General features: G+C 54.6%; 1 protein-coding gene across 2 annotated transcripts; it reads left to right on the forward strand.

Moving 5' to 3' along the window:
- The first annotated feature begins 556 nt into the window (after positions 1–556).
- On the forward strand, positions 557–17,949 carry ZNF839 (zinc finger protein 839). Of its 2 annotated transcripts, none has more exons than XM_045448307.1 (8): positions 557–906; positions 6,768–7,571; positions 10,423–10,662; positions 12,322–12,414; positions 13,065–13,214; positions 15,899–16,021; positions 16,158–16,251; positions 16,943–17,949. In XM_045448307.1, exons 1-8 carry the CDS (start codon positions 610–612, stop codon positions 17,809–17,811), a joined length of 2,670 nt encoding a protein of 889 aa, XP_045304263.1. In that variant the 5' UTR covers positions 557–609; the 3' UTR covers positions 17,812–17,949. The 2 variants fall into 2 exon arrangements, with proteins under 2 accessions (XP_045304263.1, XP_045304264.1); XM_045448308.1 differs by lacking the exon at positions 557–906 and adding an exon at positions 2,252–2,523.
- The last annotated feature ends 214 nt before the right edge of the window (positions 17,950–18,163 follow it).

The raw sequence follows: 18,163 nt of genomic DNA on the forward strand, positions 1-18,163 counted from the left end.
CGCTCAGGTCACGATCTCAGGATTCAGGAGATTGAGACCGGCCTCTGGTTCTTCACGCTGACAGCCCAGAGCCTGCTTGGGATCGTCTCTCCCCCTCTCTCTGCCCCTCCCCCGCCCGCGCCCTCTTTCTGTCTCAAAATAAATGAGCATTTAAAAATAAATAAAATAAAACTCATTATTTTAAAAAAGGGGAGCACACTTTGGATCCCCTGCTGGATCTATATTAAGCAGAACGTGGGACTAATGCACTCTAGTGCACATGACGTCGAGAACTTTTGGATAGTGTGAACTTTTGGACAGGCTAAGGGACTCTGGAACTCCGGAGACCTCCGCCTGGGAGGCCCTGGATAGCTCCTGGAGGAGCGACACCTGAAAATGAAATACATCGGTGACAAGGCAGAGGAAAATAAGGCCCATTCTGTCCTTGGCGAAGCGGCGACGGGGCGGAGCCAACCCAGGCCCCGCCCACCGCCCGGCTCGACCAGTTGCGGTCTCCTTCCAAGGTGTCTTGGCCTGCGGGGCACTCGTAGTCCCCCGCTCTTCCCAGGTGACGCACATTTGAGCCGCCGTCGCTCGGCGACGCGGGTTCGAGTCCCGGTCTCGGCGGCCATGGCGGACGCGGAGCCGGAGGCCGAGGACGGCAGCGAGGATGGGGGCGGCGGCGGGGGCGGCCAGGCTCCCCCCGGCCCCGGCGGCAGCGCCTCGCGCGTGGCCCCGCTGGACCCCGAGCAGCTGCGGCGGGTCCTGGAGCAGGTGACGAAGGCGCAGCCGCCGGCCGAGCGGCCGCCGCCGCCCTTCGTCCCGCAGGACGCGGCGCGACGGCTGCGGGACGCGGCGCAGCAGGCCGCCTTGCAGCGGGGCCCCGGCGCCCAGCCCCCGCGCCCGCCGCGCCTGCTGCCGCCCCAGGTGAGGCGCCGGGAGGGACGTGGGGAAACCGAGGCCCGGAGCGGGGCCGGGCAGCGGCGCGGCAGGAGAGGCGGCGTCCGCCCGCCCGAGAGCTCCGGGCGGCCCACACTGAGCGGTCACCGCGCCAGCGTCTGCAGCTCCTGCGACGCGCCTGCTGGGCCGCGGTCCCGCTTTCGAGCGCTGCCCGCGGCCTCCGTGCCGCCCGGCCCCTCGCGCAGGCCTGCGTCCGTTCACTCGGCGTCCGTCGAGCGCTCGCTGGGTTCCAGGCGCCGGCCTCGGCGCAAGCGCGGCCTCGCACACTCTCCGTGCAGAGCGAGAGGCAGACTCGGGGAGGGACGCGGCGGGGGCGGGGGACGCTGCTTTAGAGCGAGGAGCCCTCAGGCCTGACGCCGGAGCCGAGGCGTGGAGGGATGAAAACGAACCAGCGGGGAGGGCGGCGACTGCCAACTCGGGGACTTGGGGCAGAACTGAGCACACAGAGCGGTTTGAGGCGGGACTTGGCACCCTGGGGGGTCGTGCCCGGCTTTGTAGCCAGTGCCCGGCACGGCGCCTGCCGCGCGCTGAACGAGGGAGATACGGGAGAGCACTCCGCCTGCGACACCCCGTCATTTGGCTGCGTTACTACCTCCTGGGGCCCGCAGCTCTTGGTTACTAGGGGAGTGGAGACCAGAGGCTGCTCTTCCAAGCCCAGGGGGTCAGGGGGAGCTCCTGCAGCCAGAGGTCCTTCCTGTGGTCTGTAAAGCCACATCCCCTTCCAGAACTGGGGTTGCACGTGACACTAGCGCTTCTCGGCCCAAAGTTGCCAGAGAGATGCCGCTTCCACTAGGAGACAGACAGAGAGGATAGAATCAACAGTTTTCGTTGTTTTTTGTTTGTTTTGTTTTTTTTTAACCGAGTGATTTTGGCCGCCGGGAGTTGTACCCGGTTGGGGGTCAGGACTGGAGAGGTGTCTCGCCAAAGTTTGAGAAGACAGCTATGAATCTGCCCAAACTCCTTCCTAGAGGTGTGACCTTGAGTAACCCAACCTCTTTGGGCTTTGGTTCCCTTATTGACATTGGATGAGCTTTCTAGCTCGGACTCCCACACAGGCGGAGTCAGAAGGGCGACGGTGGCTGCTGTTTGGGTAGCTCAGTCTGTTAAGTGTCCGACTTCCGCTCAGGTCATGATCTCCCGGTCGTTGAGTTCGACAGCCCGGAGCCTGGAGCCTGCTTCAGATTCTGGGTCTCCCTCTCTCTCTACCTGCTCCTCCCCCCAAATAAAGAAACATTAAAAAAAAGAGAGAGACGGGTGATGGTGGCTGCTGTGTACAGAGCGTCTACTCAATGCCTGGCATCACAGGGGGCTTACTTCTGGGCAAGTGCACAGAAGTGTTCGTATCAGCACTTTACAGATAAGGAACAAGCTCCGAGAGGCGGGGTGACTTTGCCCAGGGTTCTCCCACTCCAGCACCTGTTGAAGGTGACCCCAGCTCTTTGGGTTTGGTGTGGCGGCTTGAAGAGTCCAAAAGTGACATTTCCCGTCAAATGCAAGCGACCTTAATCAGCATTAAGCAGCACGACCGTGTTCTGTGGCTGATCTAATTGGGATGACATAAATTCGACCTGCACTCACAATAATGTAAGTTGGCTGTTGAGTCAGCCCCAGCTGTGCCACGGGGGCCACCGATGCAAACCACGTGTGTTCCTTGCACCCAAGGAGGTTATGATGTAACCAATGAGGTAAAACGTGACTCAGGCAACTTCTCATCGAGGTCGGAAAACTAGAGATAAAGGACTGATGCACTTAGAGAAAGGGAGAACTGATTTTGGGCTGAGGGGATCAGAAATGACTTAGTTGAAGAGATGGAAGTGTGGGTCCCAGTTGAAAATATGGAAGGGGACAGGCAGTGTTGGGGGGAGGGTGGAGTGTGCATTTACAGGACCCCGGTCTCGTGGTTCTCTGCGGGGAGGGTGGTGCGGATCAGAAGGCACAGACCCAGTGGACGCACTCCCGTGGGTCGGATTTGGGCTCCCATCCCTCCCATGCCCCCCATTCCTGCACCACAGAAACATTCCCAATTTCTTCCAGTATGCTGTGCCATTTTTCATGCGTCTGTGCATTCGCTCATTTTTTTCCTTGCACGTCAGACTACCTGTCCACCTGGCCAAAATTCCATTCGGCCTTCTCAGGTCTCTCTGGGAAGCCAGACCCTCCCCCACCCACCCACCAGGCTGTTCCTGCCTCCTGCCTCTCTTATAGCGCCTGCTGCCCCATGATGTCATTGTTTCCTGTCTGCATTCCTGGGGAACCTAGTCTGCCTTCCAGATTGGCAGTGGAGCTTTTCAAAGTACAGATTGCGGGGTGGGAGGTCCTGACTCGGCAGGTCTGCAGGTGACTGAGGCATGGCCGGGGAAACTGCCCTCTTCCTCAGTGAAGCTAGGACTTGGCTAATGTTTTTTGTTTTTTTTTTTTTAACTGAAGTATAGTTGACATACAGTATTATATTAGCTTCAGGTGTACAAGGTAGCGATTCCACAAGCCTGGGCATCATTCAGTGTTTACCGCAGTAAGTGCAGTCACCATCTGGCACCGTACAATGTGATTACAACGTTATCGACTACACTTCCTATGCTGTGCTCTCCACCTCCATGACTTACTTATTTTATAACTGGAAGTTTATACCTCTTAATCCCCTTCACCTATGTCACCCACCCCCTCACCCACATTGGCCTGCTTCTGTGTAGGTATTGGCACACGGAAGTACCTTGTAAAAGTTTGCTGAGTGAAATAAACATATACCAAAGTATCAAGCATGATACCCACCTGGTAAACTCGTGGGGAGCCGATTTAAAAATTAGACCAGTTTTGCCACTGAAGTATTCCTAAAACAGTAGGATTTGGGGTGTGTGTGTGTGTGTGTGTGTGTTTTAACGGCATTATCTGGTCATATCCTAAGAGCTTAGACATTCTAAGTGGTAGTAAGTGAAACAACTGTGATTATTAAAAGATAGTTGTCATTTGATTCACAGGTGGCCCAGGACTGGCCCTCAGGGGCCTTAGGGCACCAGCTGCGTACCCTTCCTCACCCAGGACAGCGGATTGTGTCTGCTGTTTGTGGTATATGTGGAACGCACACACAGACAGATGTACTCCCGCGTGGTTTCAGTGGGAGTTTTCATTCTGCTCCGTGTGACCCTTGTATTGACGCCCCACTTGGTGTGGGGTCGAGTCCAAAGAGGGCCTGTTGGTGGCCCCAAATCAGTGGTTCTCGGCTGGGGGCACTTGGCAGTGTCTGGAGACATTTTTGTCCCAAGAGAGGGCGTGCTACCGGCATCTAGTAGGTGGAGGCAGGGACACTGCTCAACATCCTGCAGTCACAGGATGGCCACCACAATAAAGAATTAATGGTCTGAAATGTCACTTGTGCCCAGGTTGGGAAAGCCTGCTTTGGATGATGAGGTTCATCTTTCTTTCCACTCTGGAGAAGGATACTGATTCATTCTTTCTTTCTTTCTTTCTTTCTTTCTTTCTTTCTTTCTTTCTTTCTTTCTTTCTTTCTTTCTTTTTTAAAATTTTAATTTATTTTTTAGAGAGAGCACAAGTGGGGGAGGGGCAGAGAGAGGGGGAGACACAGAATCCGAAGCAGGCTCCAGGCTCTGAGCTATCAGCACAGAGCCCGACGCGGGGTTTGAACCCACAATCCATGAGATCATGACCTAAGCCAAAGTTGGATGCTCAACTGACTGAGCCGCCCAGGCTCTCTGATGCTGATCGATTTTGCAGTGTGAGACCATGAGCCTTGTGTCTTGCTGCCTCTCCCCTGAGCCCATGACAGGTGTATACCTAACATTGTGTCTGGCACATAGTAACTGCTCAGTCATTATCTGTGGAATATTGTCGAGGGCAGCCCTCCCCTTCGGTGGGTGGTTTGCCCCTGCAGACCGTGCTGCCTTGACCCTCCCAAGACCTACATCTTTGTACCTATGCCAGTGTTTCTTATGTGAACCCAGGAAGCAGAATTGCCACATCAGGAAGTACATGCACTGAACGCTTTCTTCGATGTTAAAAAGTTGTTGAAGATAGCATCCCGCTCCCAGGTATGTGCCCTGGAGAAACTCACACACGTGAACACAGACACCCGTGAAGGTTCCACGCAGACGACCAGAGCGCAAGGTTAGGGACACTTGCCCGTCAACGGGAGAGTGTTCTCAGACTGCAGAGGAAATGAGAGGTACACACCGCGGCGTGGATGAATTTCACAAGCCGGACAGGAAGTAACACACCTGAAAATGCTGCACCCGCTTGCAGCAGATGTACGCTTACGTGAAGTTTAAAAACACGCCAGGGGCGCCTGGGTGGCGCAGTCGGTTAAGCGTCCGACTTCAGCCAGGTCACGATCTCGCGGTCTGTGAGTTCGAGCCCCGCGTCGGGCTCTGGGCTGATGGCTCAGAGCCTGGAGCCTGTTTCCGATTCTGTGTCTCCCTCTCTCTCTGCCCCTCCCCCGTTCATGCTCTGTCTCTCTCTGTCCCGAAAATAAAAAAATAAAACGTTGAAAAAAAAAAAAATTAAAAAAAAAAAAATAATAAAAACACGCCAAAACCAAAGTGCATCTTTTGGGGGGTAGCTCCGTAGATAATATAAAAATGCGTGTGAATGACAAATAGCCCTCAGGAAGGCACGCAGGCTGGGAGAACAGCACAGAGCTTCACCTCAAAGGGAAGTGCTGCATGTTTTAAGGCAGGTGGTGGGAACCTGTGTTACCTTGCTCCTTATGGCTTTTTTGTTTCTAGGATTTCGTGAAAAATTGAAAAAGAAAAAAAAAAGAGCGTATGTATTGAACTGAATCCAGGTTAGAGTACTAAGAATTCCAAGTAAATACAAATCTACTGTAAAGAAGGATATTTCTTTTTTAAATTTTTTTTTTCAACGTTTATTTATTTTTGGGACAGAGAGAGACAGAGCATGAACGGGGGAAGGGCAGAGAGAGAGGGAGACACAGAATCAGAAACAGGCTCCAGGCTCTGAGCCATCAGCCCAGAGCCCGACGCGGGGCTCGAACTCACGGACCGCGAGATCGTGACCTGACTGAAGTCGGACGCTTAACCGACTGCGCCACCCAGGCGCCCCAAGAAGGATATTTCTTATTAGTTCATGAAATCAATTTAGTAGATTGTGACTACTTTTATTTATTTATTTATTTATTTATTTATTTATTTATTTATTTATTAAATGTTTATTTTTGAGAGAGAGAGAGCCCATGAGCAAGCAGAGGAGGGTCAGAGAGAGAGGGAAACACAGGATCTGAACAGACTCCAGGCTCTGAGCTGTCAGCACAGACCCCCATGCAGGGCTCAAACCCATGAGCTGCGAGATCATGACCTGAGCTGAAGTAGGATGCCCAACAGACTGAGCCACCCAGGCACCCCTGTGTTTATTTTTTAAATGTTTATTTTTTTGGGGGGGGGGTAGACAAAGCATCCAAAGCAGGCTCTGTGCTGTCAGCACAGGGCCCGATAGAGGGCTCAAACTCATGAACCAGGAGGTCATGATCTGAGCCAAAGTCAGACACTTAACTGAGCCACCCACGCGCCCCTTGACTAGTATTTTTTTAAAAAACAACGTAGGATAGATCCTATCAGAAGGCATTTGTATAGAAATGTTAAGTGGTTTCATGAACTTTTAATTTGTTTATGCAAATATTTCCACATGCACATATGGATGTGAGGTCAAGTGTATCACTAGAAACAGTACAGGTACGTTAAATAGACTCACATACAAGATGGATTTTATAATTTAGAAACATGTGTGATAATACAGTTAAGATGAGAGCAAAATTGTAGAACCGTTGATAAGCCTAACGCTTTTCTCTTTCTGTCTTTAAGCAACTGGAAGCCATTTGTGTCAAGGTAGTATCTGGAGAAATGACAGACCAGGAAAGGCCGACGCCCCCACTGGCCACCCTCCAGCCCAGGACAGCCAGGCTGAGCCAGCCGCCCAGGGGGGCGCCCGGCGTGCTGGGGCTCCGGGCGCAGCCCTGCTTCCCGAGTAACTCCCCTCCGATTCGGGTGTTTGTACAGAGGCCACTGCCCGCCCTGCGGCTGGTGGCTCCGCGAGGACCGGGCGCCACGCCGGCCCCTCTGTCAGCGTCTGACCCACCGGCGGTGACATCTGTTTCATCCGGTTCAGCGAATTTCTTTATTTCCAGCTTGCACACAAAACACACAGAGAAGCTAAAAAAGTCTTTAAAAGTGAAGACGCGTTCTGGACGGATATCTCGACCGCCCAAGTATAAAGCCAAAGATTATAAGTTCATCAAGACAGAGGACCTGGCTGACGGTCGCTTGTCAGATTCTGACGATTACTCAGAGCTGAGTGTGGAAGACGACGACGACCAGAGGGGAAAGCGGGCGCTGTTTGACCTGTCGAGCTGTTCCCTGAGGCCCAAGACTTTCAGGTGTCAGACGTGTGAGAAGTCCTACATAGGAAAAGGGGGCCTGGCCCGGCATCTTAAACTCAATCCAGGCCACGGCCACCCAGAACCAGAGGTGTCTCTGTCTGAGAAGGCCAACGGGAGCACGACCCGAGGCTGCGCCGAGGGCAGGACGGCTAGCCTACCGTCCCCGGGGCTGCCCACGTCAGCTCTTCTGGGTGAGGAAGGGGCCCAGTCACCACCGTGTGGCCTGCAGGTAATGTTTCTACTGGTGACCGTGTCCTTCTTCCTGCCCATCCCGAAGTGAGGCTTTATGGTATCTGATGGGGGTTCAGGTGAAGGCTCAAGTAGGTCCAAGGTCACGGCAGGGGCTCTGAGACACCCCCCCCCCCACGCCCCTGGTCTGTACGGCCGCCCGACCAGCAAGGCGCCGTGCACCCTCTGTGTGGGGTACTCGCCAGCCTCACTGGGCGTGTTTGATGGGAACATAGCCGCGAATTCTCTCGCTCTGGTCAGCAACGCGAGTCGCGGAGCACTCTTGTCTTGCTGCTGAAGTCACAGCGGGCCCTGAGAAAGGTCTCAGTTGGGAGCGGTGGTCCCCGGGGCGCTTCCTGGAGCGTCAGCAGCGACATGCCATCTTTGCGTCTTGCCCCTTTGGAAACTCACAAGCAGACAAGGCAGGTCGAAGCCACTCTGACTTTGCACCACCACGCCACAGTTGAAGGACAGCAATTTCAGGTTCCTAAACGTGTCGTGTGCCCTCGTGTGTCGCATACGAGCGGTCAGGTATTTACGAAATGCGGACGGGTCACTTGAACGAACGGCAGACCTCTGTGGTCACCCTCACCTGCTTCGCTTGAACCTCCCTGCTTCCTTCTCCTTTGACTTGTGTTGGCTTTTATTTGTGTCTGTGCTTCTGGCTAGGCAATTGTATTTGCAGTTCCTGAAATGTTAGACAAACCAGCACTGGAACTGACTCGGCTGTCGCTGGGAGTTTGCGATTTTAGTGACTCGGAAGACGTTGTTAACGAGAGCCTGTCTGCTCCGGCCACCTCATTCCCTGCAGCGGGACGGGGGTTCCTGAAGGAGGGGTGAGGCTGGTGGCCGCTTTGGCTTACAGATGGGTTCCTTGGGGCCTGAACAGGTCTTGTCTGGGCCCGGCTTCTCTGTACTGAGGTCTAGTGGCAAGAACCACGGAACAGCCCCGTGTGAGGATTCAAAAGGACTCTCTCCCCTGTAGCATCAGCCTGAGTACTAGTAACACGGACACTAACAATATACTGTTGATTGCACGCCTCCTTGGGGCGGGAGTGTTGTAAGTCTTCTCCATCCTGTGAGAGCCCCGAAAGTCAGGTGCAAGACAAGTGCATGGGGCTCAGAGGATGGTGGGCATCCCGTCGGGGCACACCTAGGATTCTGCCAGGTGGGAACGAGACTGAGGTCTTCTGACTTCAAAGCCCACACTCTAGGGGCGCCTGGGTGGCGCAGTTGGTTAAGCATCCGACTTCAGCCAGGTCACGATCTCGCGGTCCGTGAGTTCGAGCCCCGCGTCGGGCTCTGGGCTGATGGCTCAGAGCCTGGAGCCTGTTTCCGATTCTGTGTCTCCCTCTCTCTCTGCCCCTCCCCCGTTCATGCTCTGTCTCTCTCTGTCCCAAAAATAAATAAACGTCAAAGCCCACACTGTAGGCTGCCTTGTTGGGGAAGGTTCTGCACCCCTCATGGCTGGTAAAACCCCAACTTTTGAGAAACCTCTCTACTTTTCTTTTTTCTCTTTACTATTTACTTATTTTTGAGAGAAAGAGAGAGAAAGTGTGAGCAGGGAGGGGGAGAGAGAGAGAGGGAGAGTCGCAAGCAGGCTCCTCACTGTCAGTGCAGATACTGACTCGGGGCTCAAACTCACGAACTGAGATCGTGACTTGAGCCGAAATCAAGCGTCAGACGCTCAACCGACTGAGCCACCCAGGTGCCCCTCTCTCTACTTTCTTAAGTTGAAATGGGACCATGGTGATTTATAGTTCATCATCCAAACCAGGACCTTCTGAGAGTGAAAGGGGCACTATTCACAATTGCAAGGGACAACAGGTGTGTGCGGGTTGACCAGGCTAACCGGCACGTCCTACTTCCTTCAGTGATGAAATGCGACCCCACGGCAGAAGCAGGAGTCCCGAGTGCAGGCCTGGCCTCGGGCACGGTGGCTGTCCAGACTGCGTGGGAGGGGTGCCTCCAGCTGCTGCGGTGGGGAGGGACACGCGGGCCTGTGTCTCTCCTGTCCTTTCCCGTGAGCAGACTCACGGCACCGAGGGCCACAGACAGACCTGGCGTTGCCGCTGCAGCTCCACTAGTGAAGACGTAGAGGGAAAATTCCGTAAGAGTTCAGGGGACTTACTTTGTGCCGGCTGCCACGTGAGGTGTGTTCCTTGAATCCATTTAAGCTTCCAGCAGTCCTGGGAGATGCAGGTGCATTGTTCCTGTTTTCAGAGGGGAGGAAGGAAGTAGCTGGCGTCAGATCCAAGAGTCTGTCCAAAAGCCGTGCAAATCCACGAGACAGAGACTAGACTAGCAGCTCCCAGGGCCTGGGGGCAGGGAAGAATGAGTGATGCTGACGGGTACAGGGGTTCTTTTGCAGGGGGGAGTAGGAACACGTGTTGGGATTAGATGGTGGTGGTGGTTACACACCCTTGTCAGTGCAGGAAAATCTGAACTATAGATGTTCAAAGTATGAATTTCATGGTATTTGAAATACACCTGATAAAAAATAATAACATTTTTAAAAGTCACGCGTAAGGTATGAATGACCGAACTTCAGGTTCAGTTTTAAGATGACGGTGGTGTCAGAGAAGTCTCCTGTTTCATTTTGGGCAACATCCAGGGTTATGGCTGGCCGACCCAGACTTACCGGCTGGCTGATACCGGATGTCGCAACAAGGAACTCTGTTGGGAAAGTTTAAGGTGCGTCGATTATAGCTAATATGTCTTGATAATGCAGAGAAGAAATAATTTCTCAAGTTCTTTGCTTTTGACGTGCCACTGTTTGGCTCTAGGGTTGTCACTATGGCGTATAAAGTATGATTCTTTCATTTTTGTTTTGGGCGCGTAACGCTCTCTAGAATAGCCAGTCTGTAGAAGTTGAAGACGCCTTGGTGTCTGAACCAGAAGATGGAAATCATTCGGCCTTCGTGGGATCAGAGAGACGCCCAGGCCCTAGACGAATCGAGTTCGCAGCAGCCCCTGCAGAGGCCAGCGAGGCCGTCCTTGGGCGAGGCGGAGCCGCTCACCCGCGTGGGCGCGCCGGTGCCTGCGTGGCAGGTGCACAGAGCGCCTCGGCGGCCAGAGCCCGGCTCAAGGAGGTGCGTGGCTCTTAGACCCTGTTCTCAAAACCCGTGTCTTTGGCATGGCGTGTGGCAATCCGCTGGTCGGTTTCTGAGTCAAAAGTAAAACACCCAGAGCAACGAAATAGTTCGCCTGAAACGTATTTGGACGAAGTGCGTGATAACTTCAGGAACAGTGTTACCTGAAATAATTCTAGGTTTACCGGTTTGGAATAACGAGGGCTTTCGGGCTGCCTGCCGTTACACGTTCGGGAATGATTGTAAGCTATGTTTTCATATAAGCAGTTTAGGAAACAGGCAGTTTCTATTTTTCTATACAAAATTTTAAGGTACAAAATCATGTTTCAGGTTTTGAACCCTGGAATCTCCATTCCAGTCCCTTGAAAGTAAGCTTGGTGAATTTAAGGGGACTGATTTAGAAAAGTGGGACCCTAACTTCATCCCGATTGTCTTTGGCTCGGCGGTATTTATTTGCCTGGTAACGGCCAGCTGCGTGTCTTAAAGAAGTGAACAGGAGCAAAGAGAGTGTGAAGTAGTGAGTGAGCGAGACAGCTGCTCTCAGAGTGGCCACCAGGGAACCAGGGCCTCCAGAGTCACACACAAGGGGACGAGAGGTTCTCGGTGCGGAAGCTTTCCTAGAAAGCGTCATGAGCTTACATATTCTAGCTGGAAGTTTAAACCTGGTGACTTCGCTTTCCTCTCATTGGGCTTGTCGATTAATCCTGGATGACAGATTTTAGGAGCAGGAGGGAAGGTGGTCCTCGACTCGATTCAGTCATTAACACTTGAAATACCGCCATCTACTGAGCACTTTGTGCGTGGCAGCTCGGCCACGCTCTCCACCCTGCCCCCGTGCTAAGTTCCAGGTTTGCTTCATTTCATTGGTTCCATAATCATCATCTCCACCTAATAGACGACGAACCCGAATGGTTCGTGAGCTCCCTGTGCCTCTTAAGACTTCCTGTCTCTGAGACTGGTCCCTTCCCCACCCACGTCATTGCCGCCCTGGGTGACCTCCTCCGTCTGGTTTCTCAGGCCATCCTCCCTCGCGGACACCCACGTACTTCCTGTACCTGCTAATTCACTTGGCTCCTGAGCCTCAGCGCTCCCACGGGGCGGCCCGGCCTGTACCTCCCCCGCCCTCCCCTTCCAAGGGGAGCCCCCAAGCTCGCTTCCTGTCTGACTTGCCCGGGGGTCTGCCCTGCGCCCAACTGGGAACCCACAGTCATTCATGCTCCTCCCCTGGTCCTGAGGACTGTGCCCTCCCCGCATCCCTCTCCCCACACCCCCCACCCCTGCATTCACCTCGGGGCCTCCTCTTCTTTGGCCTGTCCTTTGGCGGTGGTCTCCCAACCGCAGGCTGCCCCACACTTGTTTGCATTTTCATCTCGGGCACTAGTTGGTGCCCCCGGAGAGCAGGGAACACCGTTCCTTCTCCAGGACCTGGTACCCCCTCTACACTCAGCCGTCCCAGGGGAGTCAAACTTTGATTCCAGAATTGGTCACAGACTTTGTTAACGGATCGAGTGAGATCGTTAACAAACAGAATGTTAGAGAGTCGCTTAATCACTGCGATTTGGGGGAACTTTAGGTCTTTTATATTCTTCGGCGCCAACTTTTTGGCTGCTGGGGATTATTTTGGGGCTTTTGAAGCTGTTAAATGCTTTCTTCTGGCAGTTTCTCCAGCAGTGTGACCGAGAGGCTCTCGTGGACCTGGTGCTGCCTCAGCTGGCTCAGGTGGTGACCGTGTACGAGTTTCTTCTGACGAAGGTGAGTCTCCTGAGCGTGTCTAGAGGACGCATGGCCGATTTGAAGTTATTTCGAAAGACATCCTTCGCATTTGTTTTAGAACGAGCCAGGGCGTTTGGAATCGTGTTCCTCCTCCAGGACAGAGCTGAGGCGAGCCTGCTGGCCCCACCGGTGCCTATTCGGCCAGGTCTCCCAGAGGCTGCTCAAGGACCCCCTTGCCTGTTTTAACCTCATGTGGGAGGCAAGAAAGTGGTGGCAGCAAAGCAGGGCCGGCCCCCAGCCCCCGTCACCTTCCTCTCGGGCACCTCCTCCCTGGTGAGCCTGCTCTGACTCGGAGAGGCGCCAGCACAGCTCCCGGGAGGAGTGAAGGCCTGGGCCCCTTCTGCCTGCCGGCCCGTCCCCGGGACCTTTCCGTCTCCCCTTCCTGCTCCCCCCGCGACCCCTTCTTCGGGGCTCTGGCCCTCAGTCCCTCTGCGGCTGTCACCCTGGAGGTGGTCTGCTCTGTGGCCCCGTCCGGGGCCGGGCACATGTGGGCTGTCACTGGGGAGTGGAGGAGATGATGGGCCGCGGACGGCCTGACAAGCTCGTATCCTTCCCGCCTCCAAGCCCCTGTATTTGTCATTTCGTTGCCTCTGGTTTAAACGTTTCTTGTCACCTTTATCTTCACAAAGGTTGAGACAGGTCATCTAGCAAAACCTTTGTTCCCAGCTGTGTATAAGGAATTTGAAGAGTTGCATAAAAGGGTTAAGAAAATGTGCCAAGATTACCTCAGTGGTTCTGGTCTGTGTTCCCAGGAGCCTCTGGAAATAAGCAACGACAAGGTAACAGTCTCACCTGGGAAAAAAGTTTTGCTTTTAGATTTGCTAAAAGAAGGATATCCGTATAAAGAGGAGAATGTTGTTATTTTTACTTATTTATTTTTTTAAAGTAATCTCTATGCCCAATGTGGGGCTGGAACTCATGACCCCGAGATCGGGAGTTGCTCGCTCCACTGACTGAGCCAGACAGGCACCCCTGAGGAGCCTGTTTTCAGTAGTGACATCTTCATAGTCAACTGCTTTTCAGCTCTTTTTCCCACCAAATGACTGTTTTATTTTAGTTTATTTATTTTGAGAGAGAGAGAGAGAGAGAGCGCGCGCGTGTGTGGGAGGGGCAGAGAGAGAGAGAGAGGAAGAGAATCCCAAGCCAAATGCAGGGCTCGAACTCATGAACCCTGACATCATGACCTGAGCTGAAATCAAGAGTCGGAAGCTTAACCGACTGAGGCTGCTGGGTGCCCGACATTTAAAAAAAATTTTTTTTAATGTTTATCTTTTGAGAGAGACAGAGTGTGAGTAGGGGAGGAACAGAGAGAGAGGGAGACACAGAGTCTGAAGCAGGCTCCAGGCTCTAGGCTCTGAGCTGTCAGTACAAGCCCGACACAGAGCTCGAACTCATAAACAGTGAGATCATGACCTGAGCTGAAGTCGGCCACTGAACCGACTGAACCACTCAGGCACCCCCCCTTCCCCCACATTTTTTTAATATAAAAGTAAACGGTGCTTGTTTCAGAAAACTCAGGAATGCGGACGGGCTGACGGAACCTTGAAAGGTCCAGAACACTCTCTCAGTGGTGACTGCAGTGGTTACTGCGGACTGGGGGACAGTGACCGTAGATCCTGTCCGTGGCTGTTTAGACACAGTTCTCATTCCCCTGTCATTGTCTCCATCAAGTTGCCTCTGGCTGTACTGGGTCCTGGGTAGAAATCTGGTTTGAACTGATGTGGTTTTACTTGTTTTGGATAAAACCCTTTGCTGGGCTTAGCGTGCCCCACGTGGCCACATCATTCAGGGGTCCGTGCCGGCCAGGCCCCCAGGTCTCAGGCCCACCTTGAAATGGAGCACTGAGTGATGCCATGCTTTTAAGTAATGCTTGTTTATTTAAAAGCATACTTGTACAATGGTAGCTGGGGCACACTCGTGTCTCAGAGACTGTCTCTAAACTACTGAAAATACTTGTAGGTTTAGAGAAGGAAAATGTGGGGCAGCGGGGGCGGGAACCTGCCGGTGGGCAGTGAAGGTTAAATGGGTCATTGTGTTGGGGTCAATCATGGGAGGGGTCTTCTGGGTCAGGGCAGTCCTTACTGCTGGAGGGGGTAGTTTCGGTTCCCATCAGGGTGTGCTTTGCCCTCAGGGTCTGCTGCCTGAGCCAGGGGACCCTGGAAAGGAGAGCCCCACTAGTGCGTCTGAGGGCAGGAAGGGGCAGCCACAGCCCTCTTTCACAACCATAAGGAACACTTGGGCCGTGTTGCTTCAACTGCTCTTAAGATTTCATTGACCTGGTCATGGGTCTGCCCCCCTTAGGGTTAGCGTCACGCAGACTAGGTTACTTCCGTAGCAAGAAGTCTTGATCCACACTCTGACAGAACGAGGGTTGTTTTGTTTTTGTTCTTTTTTTTGGGGGGGGGGAGGGGTTTGGTCATTAGTTTTATACAAATGCAACATTTATTTATTAAAGCTTATGTATTCATTTTGAGAGAGAGAGAGAGTATGTGCTGGCAGAGGAGGGGCAGAGAGAGGGAGAGAGAGAATCGCAGGTGGGTTCTGTGCTGTCAGTGCAGAGCCCGACGTGAGGCTCGAACCCACCAACTGTGAGCTCGGGATCTGGGCCGAAATCAAGAGTCGGATGCGTAACCGACTGAGCCATCCAGGCGCCCCAAGAGTCACGTGTTTTTTAAACTGAGCTCGGCAGGTGTGGGTGTCCTCCCGTCACAGGGCGGACTGGACACACACGACTGCTGTGCACGCCTGTCAGGACCCACACTCGCAGGCACTTCAGGCCGAGCCACAGCCTCCTAGGGGCACAGACCGTGGCTTAGCTTGCAAGGGGACACAGACAGGCTGGGAGGCACTGAACTCGAGGGGCTGCCTGTCCTCTGCTCAGACCTTGATCTGCTGCCCCTCCTCCCCTGCCTCCTCCCCTCCTGCTCCGTGGTCCCTTCCTGTGTTCACGTGTAAACAAACAGTGACAGCTGTCGCTTCACAGAATGCCCCCAGGGCAGCTGCAGCCCCCTCACAGGACCAGGAAGATTCCGGGAGCACAGAAGCCAGGGCCCAACATGACCCTCAGACTCCCAGACCCTCACCCTGTCCACTGCCTGCAAGAGGAGATATTGTTCTGGAATGGGTGGGATTGTTTTCTGCCGGTTCCAGCGGAAATCAAAAACAGGAGAACAGGAGGCGAGCAGTCACTCCAGTGTCCGATGCCGTCTGACTGCCGACGACACTGAGGACAGCGTAGTGAATTAAAAGAGAAAAACCCCTTTGGTGTCTGCTCTGCACCGTGCTAACACAGAACCTTCTGGTTCCGCTAGGACCCGTTTTCTCCCCAGCTGTTCCACGGAACTTCTCACGTGTCTTTCTTTCTCCCGTCGTTCGGGCCGCCCCTCTCGGACGCGCCTCGGCCCTGCCATTACTGTCGACGTGCTGCTGAGCGCAGCTCCTCTCTGTCGCCCTCCCTCCTCAGGTGGCCGAGTCTTTAGGAATCACAGAATTCCTGAGGAGGCGGGAAGCGCGCACCAGCGGGGACACGGGCCGGGACCCCCGGGCCGAGCTGGAGGAGGCCGGCCGGCAGAAGCGGGGAAACGAGGTGGGTGCCGTCGAAGGGGGTGCGGTGCCGAGTTTCGGCGCTTTGACTGCAGCCCACGGCGCTGTCCTCCGGGGAGGAGCGGTGCGAGCCTGCCCGCTCCCTCCTAGGCTCAGCTCCCTGGGTATCCTCTTTGCAGACCGCGGACGGGGCGCCGGCCTGGGTGAAGAAGACCAGAAGAGACCCTCCGCCCCAGGACACCACTGACGGCGGAGCCCCAGCCGCCAACCAGGGTAAAGCGCTCCCCGTGGTGTGCACCCCGCGCCTCCCAGGCCTGCTTCTCACTCCCGGGTGCCCCTGTGGCCGGATTTAAGAGAACCTGGTTTCTCTCAAGTCTTATCCCCACCTCCCGGGGTCCTGTGGTTCTCTCTCGTTCCGTGTAACTCTCAAGGTCTGTGAGGCTCTCTCGAATCCCTTATTGAAACGAAGAGCCCATGTCTGGGGCCTGGCTGTAAGTGCCGGCTGAGGTTTCACCCTGGAAACAAGCCCTCCTCTGGTTTTTATTCTGTTCGAACCAGAACCTCTCAACCAGACCCTGAGCCTGCAGCGCACTGAGAATGGTTCTGCTGCTTCCTAAAGCTGCCCGATACCCTGCTTGACCCTCCAGTCTCCAATGGAAAGAGGCATTCTGCTCTTTAGAACTTACGACTGAATTCTGCTGCAGGGGAGGGCAGCTTTATTCAGGGAGAGCAGTGGAAACCCGGGCCCCTGTTGGCCACACGGCTCCCCTCACCTGACTGATCAGTATCGCCTCTGAACTTCGTCCACACTTGGGAGCTGCCAGTCCCGAGTAGCAAGGAGAGTTTACGTGTCCACGTGTTCTGCCGGGAAGTTAATTGGACCTGCTGGTCTTGGATAGCGAGCGCAGCGAGCAGGCCGTGTCACGGCACGTGGACGCTTACCTGTTTTTCTTGAACTGTTTAGGTCCTGCCCCTCCAGCGAGCGGGAACGCCCCTCGCCGTCCTGAAGGAAGCCACACGGCGCCGGTGTCTGGTCGAGCAGGCCGGCAGCTGCAGGCATTTGCTGACCCCGAGGCCAAGAGCGGGTGTGGGGCTCCTGCTGTCTCGTGCGAGAACGTCAGTGGGCTGAGTCTGTGTCCTCAGTCAGGAGAGCCCGGGACGCAGACACAGGGGCGCGTGCCAGCCCTCCGCGGAGAGAATGCTCAGGAACGCTCCGCAGACTGGAACGGAACTGGGAACAGCCTGGGCAGCGGGGATCTCTGCAGGACCCTGATGTTCCCTGGAGGGGTGGCATCCCTGCCGCCTTCCGGGCCTGGAGACCTTGAGAGGCATGGCTCCCTCTGGAAAGGCCCATGGTCTGGCCCCAGCGACGTCCTGTTTCCAGAGGCTGCCGGCCCTCTGCTGGAGAGGGTTTTGTCTGTGGACGTGGGGCCAGCTGACTGCGTCCCCAGGACCGTGCCCGAGCCGGGGCCTCAGCCGGCCCAGGCCGGGTCGCTGCCCACCGATGGCGGCCAGGGAAGCCATGCAGGGGGTGTGGACCACTTCCCCGCGGGGCCCGAGGCGCACGCTGACCAGAGAGAACTGGAGAGCATTGTTGCTGCTGGAGAAGCCGTGGCTTTTGAAATCACCAACGGGTGCCATGAATTTTTGTCTCAGGGACAGGAACAGATATTTATTCAGACTTCTGACGGCTTGATCTTGTCCCATCCGGGTTCCGTGGTGTCCGGAGAGGAAGATGTTGTCATGGTGGCCGGTATGGAGGGGCCTGCCCTGCAGACGGCCCCCCCGGAAGGGGTCCCTCTAGAAACCACGGAGGCAGAGCCCTCACAGTGAAGCAGAGCCGGACCTCAGTCCTGGACGTGTGTGTGTTTTATCCAAAGAAGGTCTATGTGAAGTAATGTGTATTTTTCTACTGTGAATACAGACACAAATGAACATCTTATTTATAAAGAATAATGTGTTTTTACTTGACCGTCTGTCTACCTTCTTCTGTATCTTGCTTGCCTTCGTGCTGATGGCAGAGAGGTCCCCTGACGCAGCCAGCCTTAGAGACGACCCACAGTTAGCACCAGGACACTGTTACTTGCCACCTTGCTCCCCAGAACCATGTCCCCTTCTCTCTCTCTTCTCTCTCTGCTGCTTTCCCGCCACATCTGGGTTTATTAAAGAACTGAGTTCGCCATCC

The sequence above is a fragment of the Leopardus geoffroyi genome, chromosome B3, assembly GCF_018350155.1.
Source record: "Leopardus geoffroyi isolate Oge1 chromosome B3, O.geoffroyi_Oge1_pat1.0, whole genome shotgun sequence".
Lineage (NCBI taxonomy): Eukaryota > Metazoa > Chordata > Mammalia > Carnivora > Felidae > Leopardus > Leopardus geoffroyi.